The sequence below is a fragment of the Anoplopoma fimbria genome, chromosome 3 (assembly GCF_027596085.1).
Source record: "Anoplopoma fimbria isolate UVic2021 breed Golden Eagle Sablefish chromosome 3, Afim_UVic_2022, whole genome shotgun sequence".
Classification (NCBI taxonomy): domain Eukaryota; kingdom Metazoa; phylum Chordata; class Actinopteri; order Perciformes; family Anoplopomatidae; genus Anoplopoma; species Anoplopoma fimbria.
The window spans coordinates 26225952-26247033 of NC_072451.1; the positions used below are offsets into that span (position 1 = coordinate 26225952).

Consider the following 21082-nt stretch of genomic DNA (forward strand, 5'->3'; position numbering starts at 1 on the left):
ACAAAGTGAGATAAAGCTGGTGAAATGATTACGTTATTTTATTACACTTTTTATTGTAACATTAGTTCTCCATCTAACTTGCTAATGAACAAAGCAATATAAATACTGTGCAGTGACTGAAAACAGAGTAATGCATCCAAACAAATATAGCAGTTAAAAATAAAGACTTGTATTTTTTCCATTGTTGTGGATGTTTGTAATGTTGAAGTGTACACCAAACAAATCAGTAAATAAAGTAAGACATTCAAAAGGTCCAGACATTTGGTTCATTGTTAAAATGTTATGCGGTAAATCACTGTTCACCCTGTTTGCCCCTCAGATGAAGGTGGGTGTATTTTTGAGATGAGGAAATGACACCCAAATATGACATTCCTCTTTGAGGAGGTGTGGGAACAACACATAACTCTGGAAAATAACAGCCGTCTTTGAGAGAAAACGGTCTCAAAACAAACATTCAGCTGCGTCACAAATTGCAAGAGGTGACGCAGAAGTAAACAAACCAGTGACCTGAGCAAAAACAGTTTCATCTTAATATTCTTTACATTAGGAATCGCTCGCTTAGCTAATGCAAACATTCTTTAGTTTCCTCATAGAGGTTTTGTGGTTTCCTCTCTGAACACTCAAATTCTATTCTTCAAATGAACTTGAGCAGCAGCTGAATGGAAAATAAAGGCTCTGTCCAGAAGCCTCCTGGGATACGTAGTTTTGGTCAGCTCTCTGAGACCAGGAAGCGCTCCCTCTGATCAGGAACTATGAATCCTTCTTTCTGTTCACTCTCTCGTCTGTCCGACATGACGAAAGACTGTTTGGGGTCGATGACCACCACGCTGTCCTGACTAGGAGCCTCCACCTCGGCGTAGGAAGGGCGGCCGGAGCCCCGTCTGAACTTCATGATTGGCCAGCGAGTCGGCCGCCGCTGGGGGGAGGGGGGGGAGCATGAGAGAAAGAACACAATTAGGGTTTGTTCAAGGGCTATTTGGATATGAGAAAAAAATACATAAATGTACACAACAATTCATTATTTTTTTGTATGAGATGGATGCCAGATATTTTCATCTAGGTTTCACAGCAAGGGGTTTATAATGTTTGGACTTCGGACATTAAATGTGCAGAATACATTGGAAAAACTGGCACTCTCTGGGAACCATCAATATGAGCTGCAAATCTCATTCAAAGTCTGGGAATAAGTTTTACATTGATAATAAAGGAATATTGAGTGGGAGACACCAACATTTATTTTATATCATTGAGTATCCAAACAAATGTTCATATTCTTCTCCCAGTGGTTGTCAAGATAGCTAATAGATCATATATCCTAGATTTAAATGTTGTAAAGACCAGTTTTTTATCTTTAGGCTTTGCTGCTTGCAAGGCAACAATAACTTTGACAAATGTACAGTACCAGTCAAAAGTTTGGACACACCTTCTCATTCAACTACTTTGAAGAATCTAAAATAGAAAACACATTCTGGTTTGTTGAGCATTTGTTTGTTTACCACATAATTCCATATGTGTACAATGTAGAAAGAAAATCAAAAAATAAATAAAGAAAAACCATTGAACGAGAAGGTGTGTCCAAACTGCTACTGTAGACTGTGATGGATAAGTAACCCTAATTCATTTAAGTCTCAAATCTATAATTTTGACTTCAATTTCAAAAGTAAAAACACAAAGTGTGTTTTGGAAAATGGTTCATTCAGGGGAGAGGATTATGGTGTCACTGACCTCCATGAAGAAGAGGCTGGCGGTGGAGGTGGGGTGGTTGTACATGTAGACAGACATCAGGACCGCTGCTCCCATGATGACCATCACCATGACGATGCCCGTTAGTAGACCGGTCTGCGGCCGCTCATCACTCTCTCCTGTGGTCACCTCGTCTCCTGCTGTACAGCATGATGATAAGACTCTTAGTAATGCAACTTAAAAATACTTGCATTCACCTCCTCGGGTACAACACTTGAGATTATTGGGCAAAAAATTAAAGAAAAGCAGATGAAAACAACTATTCCCATTTTCAGGTTGATTATACACTATAGAAAACAGAGTTAGCAATATTTTTTTCTGTCTATAAATCCTGTTAAATGCTACACATGGTTCCTTTAACACAAATTTCATCCAAAAATGTAAGTTTTGATAAAGAGCTGACTCGACAACTGCTGAAAAACATTATGAACCAATAATAAAATCACAAGCAGACACAGCGGGTGAGCGTGAAGGACTTACGTGCTTCATTGATGTGCATAGAGGTTTTTGAGTCATCTAGAAAAAGAAAGAATGACATGGTAAGAATGGTTTGAAGAATTGGTGGTCATATGAGGAATAAAAAAAAAAAAAAAAAAAAAAAAAAAACTTTGGCCATATCCCATTTTACTGTAATAGAGAACCTTTTGGAGTTGTTACTGCAGTAGCTTTTCAAGCTGATCCTTTTAAACTAACTTCTGTACTTTTTTAATGAAATGTTGTAGTGCACTGAGTACAAGTGAAATCCCAAAGTGCAAATCTAGTTGTTTCCCCACAGGCACCGTTGGTCAGGACGTACGATCTGAACAAATCAGGTTACTGGTAGTTCAGCGAGCATGGACGCCTGATTAATCCCAGTGCTTGAATGCTACTCTGGGCCAGTCGGACATGTGGTGCTGAAGGCCCTACAATCTAATAAAAGACAAAATGATTGCCAATAAAAAAAATATATGTTAAGATTATTCATAATGAGGTCCCTAAATATGTTTAAATATGTTAAATCATGGCAGCTCAATAGATTTGATCCATTTTAGATTCAAGTGTTAAAACGGGCAAAATTACCTTTTGTAGACGTTGAAATTAAATTTACAGTTTCTCTTAAACTCATTTAAGCATTGAGAGACATTTTAAACAGGCTATGAAGAGATGGCTATAAAATAGTATCTCACAATAGGGACCTTGCACAAATAAATTGTTGACCTTTTATGTGTTTGCGCCTGACGGTTTTGCCAGATTTGGCATTTTTCCCGACCATTAGAGGATCATAGTGGAAATAAACCTTGTGTTATTTAATCCCTGACTGTCATCAGGTGAAGCAGTAATATTTGTAATTTAATGATTGTCAAATAAATTCCTTATATTGCTAATACAAATCAAGTACTTTTCCATCTACCGTGGTTAAATATCTGAATACAAACAGAAGCACTATCATTTTACTTCCAGCTAACAAACAATAGCCACAACAGCTAAAAAAATAACAGCCCTCCTTTATTCTGACTTAACCAGAGTGACACGCATACATTGAGTCATCCTTCAGCAACTGAGGATACCATGTAGTATTTAACATGGCGCTGTATACACTCAGCTAGGAGCTAACAGAAGACTGGGAAATAGCTGACCACTTGACCCTCACGCTGTCAGACTTTACACAACACACTGGGCGTGGATACAATGCAACAGCAACCAGTATTAATTTATGAGATGGTAATGACGCCCTGCCCTGAGCAGTAATCTGTCCTAAATGACTTAACATTAAAGACAAAAACTGAAATTCATTGACATGAAGCTATGAAACAAGATGATTCTATAAAAGAGGTAGTTTTCACTTCAAAGTCTTAGAAATACTGCAGTTTTTAGCTGAGAGGTCGACCTATAGTGGGTTTTTAAAATCTGGATTAATGAGCATCAAAAATATCCAAATAAATATCTTATGTTAATCTGATATCTATGGAACTGAACCAAATAAATAGGGTTTGTAAAACAGCGATCTGAATCCGTGTGACGGTTGGAGCCCAGTTCCACCGATTACGAGTTATTAAAATGTCCTATCTGCGGGAAAAATCGTCCAAAATGATTAATTTGTGGCAACCTCTATGTTTGACTACTAAAACATACATGTTTTGTTTACTACAGACAGTCTGAAAGCATGTAGTCAGCTTACCTTCTGCAGGTTTGCTGGTTGGAGGCTGTGGAGTGGATAGTATTCTTCTGCTTGTGCTGCTGTGGGTTGAGGGGTTGGTGACGGAGGACGTCCTGCTGGGGGGGTTGGAGGTCACGCTGGAGGACCTCTGCTGCTTCTTGGTCGTTGTAACAGGAGTGGTCGTATGTGTGAGGTGGCGAGATGTGGCGTTTGTGACATCAGTTTTTCGGAGACACCGGAGATCTCTTCTCTGGAAAAACAAACATCGATCAACTATTTTGTGCAGAAAGACAGAAGTTCTAGCTGAGTTGAAGTTTCTGTAATTTACTTAAATCCCAAAATAATGAGAACCTCCTCCGGGCAGCCGAGGTCGACCCAATCTTGCCGGTTACGATCAAAGCCACTGGAGCATCTGAGAAAAGAAAGTAAATACTATTAGTGTGTGCTTGAACACAAACATTCAAGACACTGAATTGACAAAGTGTTTTAGGTCTCAGTCTGAACTGAGCCTTTTCACTTTTTTTTTTGTTCTCTCAACTATTTCAGTACAAATATGTTAATGACAGTATTATTTAAAAGAATGACAACCTATTCTTTAATGCAATAAGGAATTACTGTGAAATGCACTTAAGGCGCATTATACAGGATTGGGAAAAATGATATTGCCTTTCGATGGCTAGCGGTGCCAGTGGGACAAGCTTGCGTGCATTAAAAGCATGCGCGGCTGGCAAAATATCTATTCATGTTATTTTATATTTTATACCATTATTCTGTCATTGTTTGCCAAATCTTTTGTCTGTGTAACTGCAAACAGTGTAATTGCAACTAAATTTAGATGAAATGAGCACACAACAACACTGAGTATATCTGACGACAAAAAGTCACTTCAGGAAGCACAACAACATTATACATTTTAATGCAGTGGTCATGAGTCTGACTAACTTGGAATTTTGCAAAAATTCCAAGTTTTTCATATAATGTCTGCAAACATATTTATTAATGCAGCCCTGGATTCAGATGAAGATTAAACATCCCTGACGTTTCCTTTTATTAAAATAAAATCAGTTGGAATGTGCTCCGAGTGCTTTCTAGTTGACCTTTTTAGCCGACTGCACCAGCTGCAGTTAAAGCCAATCTGAGAAGTGACACATGGACCACAGCTGGAGAACTGGAGACATGCTGAGAATAAAGAAAACAGTGAAGAGTGAGTCACAAGAGACGGCTTTGGCTTCTGTGAATTAAACCTGACTTTGTTTTTTGTTTTTTACAGGCCATGCCGCAGCGTAGAGCTAACATGAAACTGCTGCAGAGTCAAACTCTACAATACGGGTGTACAATGCAAAAATGTAAAATAAATGTTCAGATTAGGGTTACTCAAATATACAGAACATAGATCAGAATCTGTGTGTAAACTGTGTGTTAAGTTTATTTTGAATACTTACTTGGGAGAGGTAGCATCTCCACAGCTGTAGAATTTGTGATTTTGGACTTGAGGATGTCGACTTTGTGATACTCATAAATGGTTCTCCTCCGAACATCTGGAGCATGTCAGGAAAGAAATAATGTTGTTAATGTTAGAAAAAATATATAGTAAGAAAATGAATTTTTCATAAACCAAAAGTGTCACTCACTGGGGATCTGCTGTATCTCATGAAGAACCACAAAAGCATCCGACAAGCCCACTTTAACCGGATGATTGTCCGTGCTGATGTCATTGATGTCTAAAGGAATCTATTTTTTAAAAAACAGCATAATTAAACAAATTTCACATTAACAGTTGAACACAAAAGAGTAAAAAATGTATTTCACCTGTTTGTATGCAAAGACGATACGTCCATCACTGTGCAGAACGGCCTGGAAGGTGAAAGATCCTAAACTGATGTTGTCCTGGAGGTGAATCCGGCTCCACTGAACCACCAGGGCAGTGCCTACGAGGTAGACACACATAAACATCACCATTAAATATTCTACAGCAGACACACAAACAAAAAGCAACAATTGATGACAGTTGAGTAAAATGGTCTCTCTTACCATTGTCAAAGTAAAACACAGTAGAGTTTTTGGACAGACTCGGGTCAAGATTGGCCATTAGAGGGGCAATGTACTGAGTGGCTGTGAGCATTCGGTGAAGTATATCTCCAGTGTAAATGAACCCTGTCAGAGTAAAACATGAAGGAGTTACCAGCAGATATTTGAATGATATGTAGGGACATATTCACAATAATCATTTCAATCATGGAGGAGATATGAGACAAAAGGCCCCTCCCTCCAGCTAACAGAACCCCCCAAACACAAATTACTTCACATAGTAACTTTGCATTTTTCTGCAGATTGATCTAGTTTTTAAATTTACACAGATCCTTAACTTCAGTATTTTATTCAGGCTGGAGATGGAGAGGTTGTATAAAAACAGATCTACGCCATACAATATACTAAAGCTTATACAAGAGAATTACAAAAATGTATATAAATAAATTAAACACAAAATCAAAAGAAATCTGTGAAGCAGGTTATAGTCTCTTAAAGCAGCAATCAATTTTTCAATTCAAATTTTCTTTTAATATGTTTACTTAGATTTTGGTCAACTGTACCCTGAGTATGAACTGTGGCTATGAAGGTAAAAAGTGAAAAAAGATATAACAAAATTCTAAATTAAAAAATGCTGCTCTATTTGTAACTCAGGAGAAGAGATGACATCTAAAACTACTTAAATACCCCCTAAGCCTCATAACAACTTCTAAAGAAAAAACGTGTAGTCAAAGACTAACCTCCAGTTGCCACGGTGATTTCTTTTAGTATATGTCCATAGAAAGGGAAGTCAAAGGAAAGATTCACTCTCTGGAAAAGAAGAAAGAATAAGTTGAATGTTGACTGTATGCTTAAGATATACATATACAATGACATGCAATTTTCTTGGGTGATTCCAAATTGTTAAAGTCTGACCCGCAGATTACGATTTAATTTCTCCTTAACATGAGATATTTATATTTAAATTCAGATTGTTCCATTTGTTCAAACAGACTGATTTCATACCTCAGCTTGTCTGTAGGTGCTGGACAGGAAGCCACAGACCTTCCACTCATCCTCTTCCATCTTGTCGATGTTCACCCACAGATCTTTACTGGCTGCGTCTCCAGAACCGTAGATTTTAGATGTATAGTAAGCATGATCAACATCCTGTACAAAAATGGAGGGATTGAAATCCATATATTACTAAATTACTTTGACATAAAATTCATCATTATCAGAACCGTTTTAAACAATATCTTCATATAAAACTGAAACTTTTAACTAAAACTGTTTTTTGTTAATTTTCCACAAAGATTAATATGCTTTGATAAATAAAGTTTTGTTTTTTCAAAGTCTGGTTTTGTGAAAATTAAACAATATATGCTGATAATTTTATAGCCACTTTTAAACAACTGTTACCTAAATATCCTGAACTAGCATCCTATTTAAAGCCTAAATACATCAATTACCAAACCTCTCTTAGCTGTTAATAACTTTACCACAATCTGTGTGGAATTGTCGTGCCCCTCATCCAACAGCAGGTCTGGATCTGACTCCTCTGGTTTGTGCTGGTCTCTGTAGTGGCCCCTCTTATGTGCAGCCCAGCCAGGGGCCCCAGACCTGGGACTCCTGGCCCTGGGCTTGTTGTTTCCTGGGACGACATACGGCCGTACCTCTGGAACAGACAGCCCCTGTGCGTCAGTACGGTAGACTCCTGAGGAATCAACGACAGAGAGCTCATTATTGTTGTTTTGAACACGATTTGATTACGGTTTTTTGGAGTAACATCATTATATCACTTACAATAAAAAGATAAGATAATCCTGTAAATTTCCCCGCTGCGGGACTAATGAAGGATTATCTTATTTTAAAAACAAAATGCCTGAACGTGAGCTGCCAAATATCCACATTTTAGAGCACTCTTGGTAAAACTATACTTGAGAACAAAAAAAATAAAAAACAAGATTATTTTGTTATGTTGCAGTTTAAACAATTTGTGACTTTAAAAATGATGAATCTGAACCATTTAACATAAAAAAAAAACTTAAATAGCAAAAGAAAAACTGTTCAAGTTCAGTTTAACTTAAGGCAACTCATAAACCCAAAACTGACCATTGAGCATTTCCTTACAACTGAAAACTTTCCAAATATAAAAAAAGCCATTTTTATAATCAAATGATCATTCAAGTAATTTATCAATTAACACTGCCAAACATTTAACTTGTTCCAGCTTCTCATATTTGAGAACTTGCTACTTTTCTCCATTTTAAATAGTTTTATTTATTTTATAAATTGTATTATCTTTAACAACAAAAAAAAACATACATGCCATTTGAAGATATTACCTTGGGCTCTGGGTAATTTTGACTTTTTTCAGTTTTCTGGCATTTTATTAGCTAAAGAACCAAATATTATTCAAACTAGGTCTAGCATTGAAAACTGTTCTCACTGTGATGGATACACTCATTATAGTGCAGATCTCCAGCAGCTGTGTCTGGAAGACCACAGCTGCTTTGCGTGATTGAATGAATATAACCCACAAAAGGTTAAAGCCCCTTATTATAAACAATATTGGGCTGTAAAGCACTTCATTAAAACTAAAAAAAACAAGCAAATTGCACAAATGCATGCAAAAGGCTCCAAGTCGTCGTCTAAAACATCTCATACTATCTTGCCAAAAAATGTTTTAACTCACCAAGCTGCAGAGAATTAAGCAGCGGTGTGCGCACGTCAGTTACGTAAGCTGTCGGCCAAACGCAACGCAAGTTACGTAAGATGTTAGGAACTCTTCTGTGTCACCTTTAGCGGCCCTACTAGAGATGAGATAAGATGAGATAAGATAAGATAAGATAAGATAAGATAAGATAAGATAAGATAAGAGTATCTCGTCTGCATTGTGAAAGTGAATCTTTTAAGATGGACCTCATCTTGGATGTGAACATTCAGATCTATCCGGTTGATCTTGGTAAGGAGCAATGTTTTTGTCTTTGTGCATATTTATTTCAAGTTAAATGAAGATTGGAAGTCTTTTTTTGTCTAACACAAACATATTCTAAAGTCAGCTGAATACAGGATGGTCAGAACAAATCAGTTATCTTTCCACATCCCAAAGATAAGATAAGATAAGATAAGATAAGATAAGATAAGATAAGATAATCCTTGAACATGCAGCCATAACTGGGCACCCAAAGTAATATACTAGTACTAGATAGTAAGACTAAGTAAAGCAGTGAATACTCACACTTAAGGACTTGGAGCCATCAAATGTTTTAATTAACAAAAAAATAACTTAAACGACACATTGATTCTCACAATAGTTATTGAATAATTGCAGCTCTTATTCAAACCCACTGAATTTACATTTAAAAAATGTGCCAATTCCATATTTTAAAGTTTCCAAAGATACCTAATATGTCATGTTACATGTTGGGGGACTCTGTATAAAATAATGCACAACGCATCTAGAAGATTTCCATTAGGATTCCCATAAATAAAGTCTTGGGTTTGAATATTTCATATTGCTTCAATAACCTGGCACACAACATACTCTCAGTGTGGAATGTTTTAACAACCTTGGGGGGAGATAAAGAAAGAACTAAATTGTATGTAAAGGGAATGTTTGATGTGGAGATGCATTTTAAACATCTCCAACAACAAATATCTGTATTTTCTTCCCACATGCAACAGGACATAAACAATCCCCCAGCCTGGGCCATGTGGCAAAGCCTGCCTGGTCATCCTCGACCCCTTCCAGTGACCACTGTGCGTCCTAATTTCTCTTTTCACAGTAGAGGGTGAAAGCATGCTTCACATTCTTCACACCAGCAGACCCAGGACCAGACATATGAGGCCAGACAGCTGAGATAGCTGCGTCTATATTTCCGAGACATGGTAACAAGTAGGCTACCAGGAATAAAAGCAGGAGCTGTGGTGTAGTGACTGGATGCTACTGACATAAACACTCAAAGTTTGTTAAAATACCCAATCTGCAGATCAACAAATGTCAGATGTATCATACAGTTCTATTTAAATAATGTCAAAACATCTGCAGACACTTTCTATAATTGGCATATTAAATCATCCAATATCAGTACTGGTATTGGCATTGGCATAAGACAAAGCATATGTTTTTTAATTGTTATTTAGTAATTGAATTACAAAATAACTTTACACTGACACCCAAAACTAACGCAGTAAATCGGTGAAATTAACGCGAAAATGAGTGTTTATGGTTAGTTATGTTTATGCTTCAACAATACAGGAATATTACATAACTTTAGCTGATAAAACGAAAGCATCATGTCCAAATATCATTTTAATCTACAATGTAGATTCCTAACCTTGCCCAAAACAAATTATTATCAGATTTAAGAATATACACATTTGTTTATAACTTACCATACGCAGATTTAAACTTGGTGAAGCTTATTTGTAGCTGGAAAAGGAAAAGCAGCGCCGTGATGAGGTTCGCAGTCTTTGTCAGGGTCATCGCCATCCTTCCTCCCAGTCACAGCATCGTCACAGTGACCAGACCCTCCAACGTCCAAGAGTTCAGTTATCAACAAGTAAAACATGCATGAAAAAACACTCCTCTAATTAGAAAAACAGACAAAAAACGATGCAAAGTGGACTATTAATGTTAAGGTTCTCGTCATGTTGATGTCCATGTAAAGCTTCCAGACTGTCCGTGCGTCAGTTTGACGCTCCTTCAGGTATGTGAGGAGTTCAGAACAAACGCTGCCTTCACATGTCGTCGGAATTGTCTCCAACAGGAGCTCAAAGCAGTGGTGGAGCAACTATTTCAGCCAAAACTGTGGAAGCCACCATTCTGTGCAAAACTTCTTTGACAATGAGAAGTTTGAAAAGGAAAATGTACTTTGTATTAGAAGTACTCTTTGTGCAGAAATGTGGCTGTAACTCTAAAATCATATTTTATTAGACGATGCATTAAAAAAAGAAATCAGAATTTTACTGTTATTGTTAAATTGAGGTAGAACCATTTTTTCTTTAACAATGTTGCATAGGACTGCACTACTGGTTATTTTGCTGATAGTTTTCTCAATTAATCGATTGATTGTGAAGCTTGAAGATTACAAAGAGCAAGTGAAGGCAGCAGATGTTACGTCCATTGTGTAATTCTAAGATATCCCCACTAGATGGTCACAATCAAAACAAACCTGTGAACCCAAAACACATGCTGTGAAACTAATATCTGTTACTGTACTGAATGAAAATAATAAAATGGGTTGAAAAAAAAAGTATGAGTTAAAGAGTTATATAGGTTCGCCAACATGAACTTCATTTTATTTATTGGCCAATCTGAGTTCAGTGTCAGGACAAACTTTGAAACATTTAAGAAGTAAATGCCTGTAAATGTTACTCTGCTAAGAGTTAATACTTCCATCTACAAACCCCAAACTAACATTCATTTAAAAATCTATGTTATTAATAGTTAATTATTAAGCTTTGTTCAGCAGTGTTGGAAATTTTCCTGCATCGAGTAACTTCACTTTTAATACTTTCAAGCACATTTTCATGGTAAAACGAATGTGCTTTATGCTACTTAAATTAAGTAGCATTTTGTATGCAGTATTTTTACATTGTGGTATTTGTAATTTTTTTTACTAAAGTATTAAACTTATTCCACCACTGGGAGGCACTTAAACTGTCTCATGAGAGGCAGTGATAACCAAGATATTTCACCCGCTACCTAATGTGGTCGACCAGCACCTAGTTTACAAATCTTTCCGCTTGGAAAGAACAGTTTGGTTATTCTAAAGTTATCCAGAATCTTATTACCTCAGAGCAGGATTTGCATCCAGAGAGATTTGTTCTCATAGTAAAAATAAACAAGTGTTTATCAGAACTACGCGTTCAAAGTCAAAACATGTCAATGAAGGACACAAATATTATTGTATACTTGATGATTTTAATGTAAGAATGCAATACCCATGAAAAAGCCCCTTTCTAATAGATGACACAATAAAGTAGTAAAACATAGCCAAAACATATGTCAAGCATGGCATAACACAAAGACACTTGTGGCCTTTAATTTGTTATGACAAAAAGACAAGAATTAAGTTTAAGAGTCAGGATTCAAAATCGACTTCTATAAAAGGCAATACATGTATGAATGAAAACATAGGCCGTTATGGTCTGTAAGCCATTCTTTACATTGTGTCAAAGTTTCAAGCTGTGGAAGGGATACAGTAATGCAAGAAAAAACAAAAACCAAATAAGCTCTTCATCAAAAAGGTGTTTCATGCGCATTTTTGACAATTTCTGCACTATTTTTGGGACACTGGAATAAATATGTATGAACAAATTAGATTTTTAGTGCAAATTTAGTGTCAATTGTTGGGACTATGTGGTCATTCTGTTGGGTTGTTTTAAAACACAAAAGAACACCAGTCTTTGCAATTATTCCACCACGAACCCATTATTTATCATTGAAATGTAGAAATGGAGGCCACATAAATCCTGGAAGAAATACGTTTTTTATTTTAGCACTAGCATCAGCATGTGTCAAATTTGTGTCACGCATCCCAAGGTATAAGAATTATTTCTATAATGATTTATAAATGCTACCGACAGCACCTTTAATTAAACAGTTATTTGTGATAGAGATGTTGGTGGATGTAAAACTGAAGAGCAACCTTCAACTTCAGGAAAGACCCAGCAGCTCCACCTCAAAGAGGAGAGTAGAGTTTCCTGGAATGACAGGTGGGTATCCTGCGGGGCCATACGCATAGTCCGGCGAGCAGGTCAACTTGGCCACCTCGCCAACGCTCATCTGTGGAGGTGAAGAGCAAGCGTCATTAAAAGATAATAATATGGTTTGATATTGAATGGCTGATCTGCTCTTTTGAATCTCTGTTTAAGGTGCAATCCAGTGATTAAGTAATGCATTATGATCAAGTTGGGGGACTCACAATAGAAGCAGAGATACCCTAACTTTTAGGGTATTTTGATACAGTATATCTGGTTACAAGAGGGGAGGCCATGAAAGTTGACAAACCAGTGTGCAAATTTTACTTTGAACAGCCTGTTTCTACATTCAAGGTTGCCAGAGCTAGAAGCTAATCAGTTGTCTGCAGATATCAAAGTGAAGACAGGAAAACAGATATTTTTGATGTTTTGCACATGAAGAGCTAATAAAGTTATGGCACTTCAATAATTTCTGCCCCTTGCTCCTCTCCTTACCCTCGCTACACCCTCGTCCCAAGCACGAATGACTTGTCCACATCCAATGCTGAACTTGAAGGGCTCTCCTCGGTCCCTGGAGGAGTCAAACTGTTTTCCATTTGTCAGCGTGCCTGTTAAACAACCAAGGGAAAAAAAGATATTTTAGAAACGTACAGACCTTGTTGTGAGCAGCATGTGTCTGTGGATTGGCTTGAGTAACCGGGTAATGATTCATAGCTGCCCCCTCTCTCCCCAAACACATCCGAGACTGCAATAATCTTTAAATGTTCAAATCAGAAATCAAAACTCACCTCTTCAAAACTACTTTTAATGTCTGACTAATGCTGTGTGTAGCTTTTAAATGTCTGTAAAGCATCTTTGAGTACTCTGAAAAGCTCTCCATAAATAAAATGTATTATTATTATATTATTATTATGACACTTTGAGCCCCACAAGCTGAATGCCATAAAGTCCCCATTATATCCCAGATACATCAAAAACTAGGCAACTCACACAAAAACCAGCTAGTGATGCTTGTGTGTTTTTAGCACTTTAAATAGTTACACACTGCACACCATGAGTTATTCTAGCTAAATGAATGCTGTTTGGCATGGGGACATCTATACCACCTTAAAAGGACTTTGCACCAACATGAAGGAGCTAACCCACAGGATACCGTTATCTTAGCTTAGCTTAGCATACAGGAAACGTGGGGGCGGCTAACGCTAGCATGGCGGTGTTGTTGTTGTTGTTGTTGTTGTTTTAATGCCTTCAGTTTCTTCATCTGTAATTCATTAGATGCTTCCTGGTTTTGCATGTTTTGACTACTTGGTGTGGAGCCAGAAGAGAAGAATCGCCGCTAAGCTAAGCTAAGCTAAGCTAAGCTAAGCTAAGCTAAGCTAACAGCGCTCCTCCGACGTACCGACGTAGTGCACGGCCACCTTCTGCCCCTTCTGCGGGTACGTCCTCCCTGCAATGAGAAACCCGCATGTTAAACAAGGACGTGTTGTTCAGTCGTGGAGTGGTTTGAACAGAATCCATCCTCACCGTCTCCTGGTCGAATGGTCTCAACTTCTACGCCCATTGTTCTTTCCGTGTGGTCTCTCTCTCTCTCTCTCTCTCTCTCTCTCTAGCCCGGTCAAGTGATTGTGAAGCCGGCGGAAGGCGTGCGCGCACCCCGGCGTGAGGTCATTACGGCCGGAGGCTACGCAAATCGTCGTGCGCGACGCCATAGACATCATATAGGTTTCACATATTATATATATCATATATATGGTTTTCAAATTGCACATTATCATGTGGGGGCTGAGTCATTAAAATTATATTGTATTAAATATATGCTATGATTATTTATATTACAGTTCAACTATTAAAAGATGTATGTATATATTTTGAGATGTTTACTGCTAACTGTATATTTTGCAAAATTTAACAAATATACAGCTTTTTTTGGTAATGTTGATTTGTGAAATAAATGTGTATTCCAATTGCACTGTTTCAAGGTTTCTTAATGCACATACTTGAAAAGGAACTATTAAACTATGAAAAACACACTGACTGCCAGTTTCTCACTATTTGATGTATGCTCTTTCTCTTAATGATGGTCAATACGTAGTAACTAAAGAAGCACTATTTCGATAGTTTATAGATCTTCTCAGTATTTTCAAAGTGCACGGGCTGTGCAAGAAAAGTGAGCGTTTATCATAGACCCATGCACATGTATGACTGGCGATTTAACTAGCGAGATTCAAGTAACGTAGAGGCAAATCTTTTTCACACACTTCACGTAGAGCATAAACCCTTGAATACTCCATGAAATTGGTTGCGAAATGTAAAAGGTTATCGTGATTTTTATCCAGATAAATTATGATCAGATAAACCGCAGCTCCTGGCAACTTGCGCTTGTTTGACACGTCTGACAGACCTCTGGCTTCAGAAGCTCCCGTACCAATATGGCGGCGCCGCGTTTGGTCGAGGCAACGGGCTGAAGCAGTGAAGGAGGCGTCTACCTATATGATGTCTATGCGCGACGCCGTGACTGTTACAAATAGTATACACCATAGATATATATAGAACACTAGATATATATAGAACACTAGATATATATAGAACACTAGATATAGAACACTAGATACGCCACGCCCCTCTCAGCCGCGGCACACGGAGCCGCCATCTTGTGTGGGTCTTGAGTAAGTATTCTCACACTGTCAGACAGCCAAAGATATTATGGTCACAGCTAATTTCTCAGCTCAAAAAAAAATGCCAGTTCATTGTGCTGCTTTCGGGTGTGTACACCGACGTTCAGTACACACCAGACGAGAGGGAATCACTTTCCACAGGTGAGATACATTTTTTAAGTACATTTTTTAGTCATCATTAGCTAGCTTACATTGTGGAGGACTACGGTGAAAGTGAATCGTTTGCGCTAGTAACACTATCGCTGGTTAAACGTCTGCTTACTCTACTATTTACACAATTAAATTTCCCCTGTAACTTAAGTTTGGTAACCTTATTCCAATTTAACTATTTATGGTTTAGGGGTGTGAACGTTTACAAACTCGTCTAACGGTTACACGACTGCAATGTTTTCATATAGGCCTACACGTTCAACCGTTTCGTATGGCGGGGGCGATGTTTTTTTTCGTCTGACAGACAGTCAGACTTATAGACAGAGTTAGACCGAGAGATCTTTATTTATTAATTTTACTGTTTGACTTCAAAGTGATCATCTGACTTTAGACTCCCGCTTTCACGGAGACAAAAGTAGCCAATAGTGAGAGTGAAATGATTTGCTCCCCCTTAACCCTAGCTTGAGTTTAAATGTAAATTGGTTTTGGTAAATGCCATCACCTAAATGGTAACTTCTCTTGCCTTTTTTCTTATTCCTTAAGGTTTCCCAAAGCCGGTGACCAGCGAAGAAAATGGGAAGTCGCTCTTAAAAGACAGGGTTTTGCTGCCAATGACGATACCATGCTCTGCAGTAAACATTTCAAGCCAGAGCATTTTGACCGGACTGGTCAAACTGTCAGGATCAGACTTGGTGTTGTTCCATCCATCTTTGCCTTCCCCGCTCATCTTCTAAAAGTAGGTATACTATTTAGGCTTTCTTGTATGTCAGTGAAACTTATTGATTTATTATGTTATTTCACTAAAGTCAACAGCCAGCACTGACCGGACCACCTCGAATTCAAGGCGAGCCAAGGAGAGCCTTCCAATGGACATCCCTCAATATGCCCCTGTTGAACCTGCAGCTCTGCCTCAGTCTCAGCTTGTTGTGAGTAGGGTTCGAACGATTATTTACGCCCCCTACATGCACTGTGCATTCCTTCATCACATGGGGTTGGGGGGTTGACATTTTACTAGATGTTTAATAGATGGGATCAGGCAGATGAGTAATACTTTCCTCAACATTCATCTTTTTGTTGTTCAGTGACATTATTCATTGTTCATAAAATAATCAAAACTTGATAAAGCTCTACTTACAAATAAATCTGTCTGTTTTTAATTGTATTATTGTGCTTTGATGTCTGCCTATGACAACATTGTTAAAATTTCAGGGTTAAACATTTCCCAGTTGAATTCAACTCCAAAAGTATTATTTTAACATGTGTTGGGGTAGTAGTAATAAATACTTTCACATACAATGGGGAGTTTTCGAGCCAACAGAAATAACACTTGGAGTATGACAGCAGGTGTTTTTTCCTCCCTTTTACTAGGACCACACTTATGCTCTGTCCAGTTGCCCTTTTGCTCTTAAGGAGGGGTACATTAAGGCAAAGGACAATGTAAGCAGACTGCAGAGGGAAAAGATGAATACAAGGAAGCGTGAATTGAGGGCAAAGAGTTCCTTGCAGGATGTGCTGATGGAGCTGAGGGAGAAAAACTTGATGACTGAAGAACTAAGTCAGAGGGTTGGATTGTATGCAGGTAAAATGACGTATGGGTCTGATTCCTTAGATACATGTCTACAGTATGTCCCGGAAACATGTCCCTGTTATATTAATGCGTAATCTATGTGTTCAAAGTAGAATTTGTGCTCATGTGGCCGATTTGTTTGGAAATTGTATTTGTTCATTTTAAACTGCTCTACACTTTGGGCGAGATGACATCTACACTAGGCTATGAATATCCACACCAATCATAATATATATTGGTAATTTATTTGATAACCGGTGGAAATAATTCTTTATTCATTGTTAGATCTCCCACTGCACCTTTTCGAGAAAAAGGCCAGTGAATACAGCAAAGAACAGAGGGAGTTTGCCATCACATTACACCTGCATGGACCCAAGGCATACCGCTACCTCAGAAGCACGCTGCAACTTCCTCTCCCTCATCCACGCTCATTTTTGGAAATTTAAGGTACCTGTCTGTCATGGGGTTCGTTATAAACATTGACACTCTGATGGGGATGATTCCTCAACTCCTGGAAGAGCAACAATATGTCCTGACCTACCGCTTCAGCCAGGATCATTTGGAGCTTCTCTTCAATTCTATCAGAGCATCAGGTTTGATATATAAGATACAATAGGTCATATCCCTTTGTGGCGTTTTTGTGTGTGGTCTACTATAACTATGGAATAAGTTAATTGCCTCAATGTTAAGTAGCCCTGTGTTGGGTTTGATATCCTTCCTACTCTACCACTCATGTCTCCTCTATTCATATAAGGAAAACACGATTTACACGACACGATTTAAATATCTTAAAGGGTTGTATGTTGCTGTTTGTTTCTCATTAGGAGGCTGGAATAACAACCCAACTGCTGGACAGTTCCAGGGTATCTTCCGCAAGCTCATGTATAGATGTGGTGTCAAGCCTGTGGATTCTGGCAACGTGAGAGGACAGGATGCCACTGTCACCCTGTCAGCTGAGCACTACACCAGAGTCTCCTTTCCGCTGCTGAGATGTCCTCTGCAGATGCCGCCACTGCTGAAGAGCTGGTTTCTCCATTCCTGAACATTTCGGCCCTTGTAGGGGACCACAGCTACCTCCCGACTCGCTTTGGTGGTCTAGTAGACAACGCACTGGTCTACATTGCTGGGTTCGTTGTCCGGTGTATTTTTCGCAGCCTGTCCTGTGATGTGTGCCGTGCCAGCCTGGTGACAGATGCTGTAGCTGTCCCATTTGACCAGAGCTACCATCTGCTGGAACTTCGTAACAACGGTGGGCTGATGATTCCTTCAAAAGGAACTGTAAAGGTCAGTAAAAACATCCATCAGCTCCTCTGTACACAGCTAGCATGCTGCCCAACGATGACCAACAGCCCAACCCATCCTCATACAGTCACAGCTTTAACATTTTCTAATTCTCTTTTTGAAGGTGGTGAGAGCTGCGGAGAGGGCCATTCGTCAACACTCTCCAGGGAAAGCCCCTGATGAGGTTGTTGTACCCACTTTGTCAGAGAGGAAATCGGGACAGAGGACGTCTTTGCACTGGGGAGCCATGTCCAAGAAAGCCAGTTTGGCATCGACAATCACCTGTCCCTCCTCCTGTCGCTGGTTGTCTCTGTCTTTATGCGAATACGGCTGCATCATATCGCTAAATTAACCTCGCTTACCTGGCAGAGAGGAAATTCCCGAAAAAAACTCGGAAAAACCATCCTGTTTCAAGGATTTTGAAAACGACAGATATAGTTTATATATATATATATATATATATATATATATATATATATATATATATATATATATATATATATATATATATATATATATATATATATATATATATATATATATATATATATATATATATATATATATATATATATATATATATATATATATATATATATAGTTATATATATATATATAGTTCTGTATATGTGTATAGTTATATATATGTGTGTGTGTGCATATATTTGTGTATATATATATATATATATTGTATTAAATGTATAATTGTAAACATACTGTACCAAACTACATTAGGATTATAAATCAATAGAAATTATATATAAAGTGTAAATATAGTACATCAAATTATAAAAATAGACATGTGTATATATATGTATATATATGGATTGTATATTGTAAATTATAAAATATATAGTATTTATTTTATTTAAGTTGTATATGTATGGATTGTAAATATCAAATATAGTGTCATAAAGAAAATTGTATATAGATATATAAAAAGATGAGGAACACAGGAAGTTAATTTATTAAATATTTGTCCTTTTCTTTTTGTTTTGTATTTTTCACATGTTTAATTTGTATTTGAATGTCTGAAATAAATTCAATCAATAGTTCCAGTTGTATCTCAGTCTGGAGGGTTGCTGGTTCTAGTCCAGAGTGATGCAGTGTTAGAGTGGTTTGAGAGTTATAAGCTAAATGGATAAGATATTTACTTTTTGAGAAATAAAATGTTAATCTGAGTCCAGCAGAAACATTTCTGATAGTAGATATAATCAGTGGCAAGTTAAATGTCCTGTGTTAAAAAGTGTGTTTCTTGTATAACATAGAGGAAAAAAATCTGCCTACCACTTAAAATCAAACATGGAATATCAACTATGATGTTTTTAGTGTCATCCACTGAGCCATCACCGCTCAAATTTGCTACATGTTTGCATGAATTTTCCATAAGGTGTAATGCACTAGACAGCGGGTTGACCCATTCAAGATGGCCTTCAGCCGACCGGAGCTCAACATTGCCGTGACGTATCTAGTGTTCTATATATATCTATGGTATACACATGGTATACAACTACACAGACAATAAATACACATACTATACAACTACACAGACAATAAATACACATACTATACAACTACACAGACAATAAATACACATACTATACAACTACACAGACAATAAATACACATACTATACAACTACACAGACAATAAATACACATACTATACAACTACACAGACAATAAATACACATACTATACAACTACACAGACATACTATACAAAACAGACAATAAATACACATACTATACAACTACACAGACAATAAATACACATACTATACACAGACACAGACAATAAATACACATACTATACAACTACACAGACAATAAATACACATACTATACAACTACACAGACAATAAATACACATACTATACAACTACACAGACAATAAATACACATACTATACAACTACACAGACAATAAATACACATACTATACAACTACACAGACAATAAATACACATACTATACAACTACACAGACAATAAATACACATACTATACAACTACACAGACAATAAATACACATACTATACAACTACACAGACAATAAATACACATACTATACAACTACACAGACAATAAATACACATACTATACAACTACACAGACAATAAATACACATACTATACAACTACACAGACAATAAATACACATACTATACAACTACACAGATAATAAATACATACTATACAAGACACAGACAATAAATACACATACTATACAACTACACAGACAATAAATACACATACTATACAACTACACAGACAATAAATACACATACTATACAACTACACAGACAATGAATACACATACTATACAACTACACAGACAATAAATACACATACTATACAACTACACAGACAATAAATACACATACTATACAACTACACAGACAATAAATACACATACTATACAACTACACAGACATACTATACACATACACAGACAATAAATACACATACTATACAACTACACAGACAATAAATACACATACTATACACAGACACAGACAATAAATACACATACTATACAACTACACAGACAATAAATACACATACTATACAACTACACAGACAATAAATACACATACTATACAACTACACAGACAATAAATACACATACTATACAACTACACAGACAATAAATACACATACTATACAACTACACAGACAATAAATACACATACTATACAACTACACAGACAATAAATACACATACTATACAACTACACAGACAATAAATACACATACTATACAACTACACAGACAATAAATACACATACTATACAACTACACAGACAATAAAT

At 37.2% G+C, this 21082-nt stretch overlaps 3 protein-coding genes across 4 annotated transcripts; 1 reads left to right on the top strand and 2 right to left on the bottom strand.

Annotated features, from left to right (window-relative positions):
* Positions 1 to 709: 709 nt before the first annotated feature.
* On the bottom strand, positions 710 to 10539 carry plxdc2a (plexin domain containing 2a). Its single transcript, XM_054596670.1, has 14 exons — positions 10289 to 10539; positions 7390 to 7604; positions 6914 to 7057; positions 6649 to 6718; positions 5912 to 6034; positions 5690 to 5808; positions 5512 to 5611; positions 5323 to 5418; positions 4978 to 5059; positions 4232 to 4292; positions 3902 to 4130; positions 2224 to 2259; positions 1726 to 1883; positions 710 to 916 (listed from the first exon to the last, which is right to left on the bottom strand). The coding sequence occupies exons 1-14, from the start codon at positions 10383 to 10385 to the stop codon at positions 710 to 712; spliced, it is 1737 nt and encodes a 578-aa protein (XP_054452645.1). The 5' UTR covers positions 10386 to 10539.
* A 1260-nt stretch (positions 10540 to 11799) lies between these two features.
* On the bottom strand, positions 11800 to 14232 carry LOC129088660 (peptidyl-prolyl cis-trans isomerase FKBP1A-like). The gene is made up of 4 exons (XM_054595983.1): positions 14123 to 14232; positions 13998 to 14045; positions 13094 to 13206; positions 11800 to 12683 (listed from the first exon to the last, which is right to left on the bottom strand). Exons 1-4 carry the CDS (start codon positions 14157 to 14159, stop codon positions 12555 to 12557), a joined length of 327 nt encoding a protein of 108 aa, XP_054451958.1. The 5' UTR covers positions 14160 to 14232; the 3' UTR covers positions 11800 to 12554.
* An 808-nt stretch (positions 14233 to 15040) lies between these two features.
* On the top strand, positions 15041 to 18464 carry LOC129088971 (THAP domain-containing protein 2-like). 2 transcript variants are annotated; one of them, XM_054596266.1, is made up of 7 exons: positions 15041 to 15414; positions 15967 to 16159; positions 16230 to 16349; positions 16792 to 17002; positions 17276 to 17583; positions 17815 to 18274; positions 18396 to 18464. In XM_054596266.1, exons 1-5 carry the CDS (start codon positions 15302 to 15304, stop codon positions 17434 to 17436), a joined length of 798 nt encoding a protein of 265 aa, XP_054452241.1. In that variant the 5' UTR covers positions 15041 to 15301; the 3' UTR covers positions 17437 to 17583; positions 17815 to 18274; positions 18396 to 18464. The 2 variants fall into 2 exon arrangements, with proteins under 2 accessions (XP_054452241.1, XP_054452240.1); XM_054596265.1 differs by having other exon boundaries at positions 17276 to 17437.
* The last annotated feature ends 2618 nt before the right edge of the window (positions 18465 to 21082 follow it).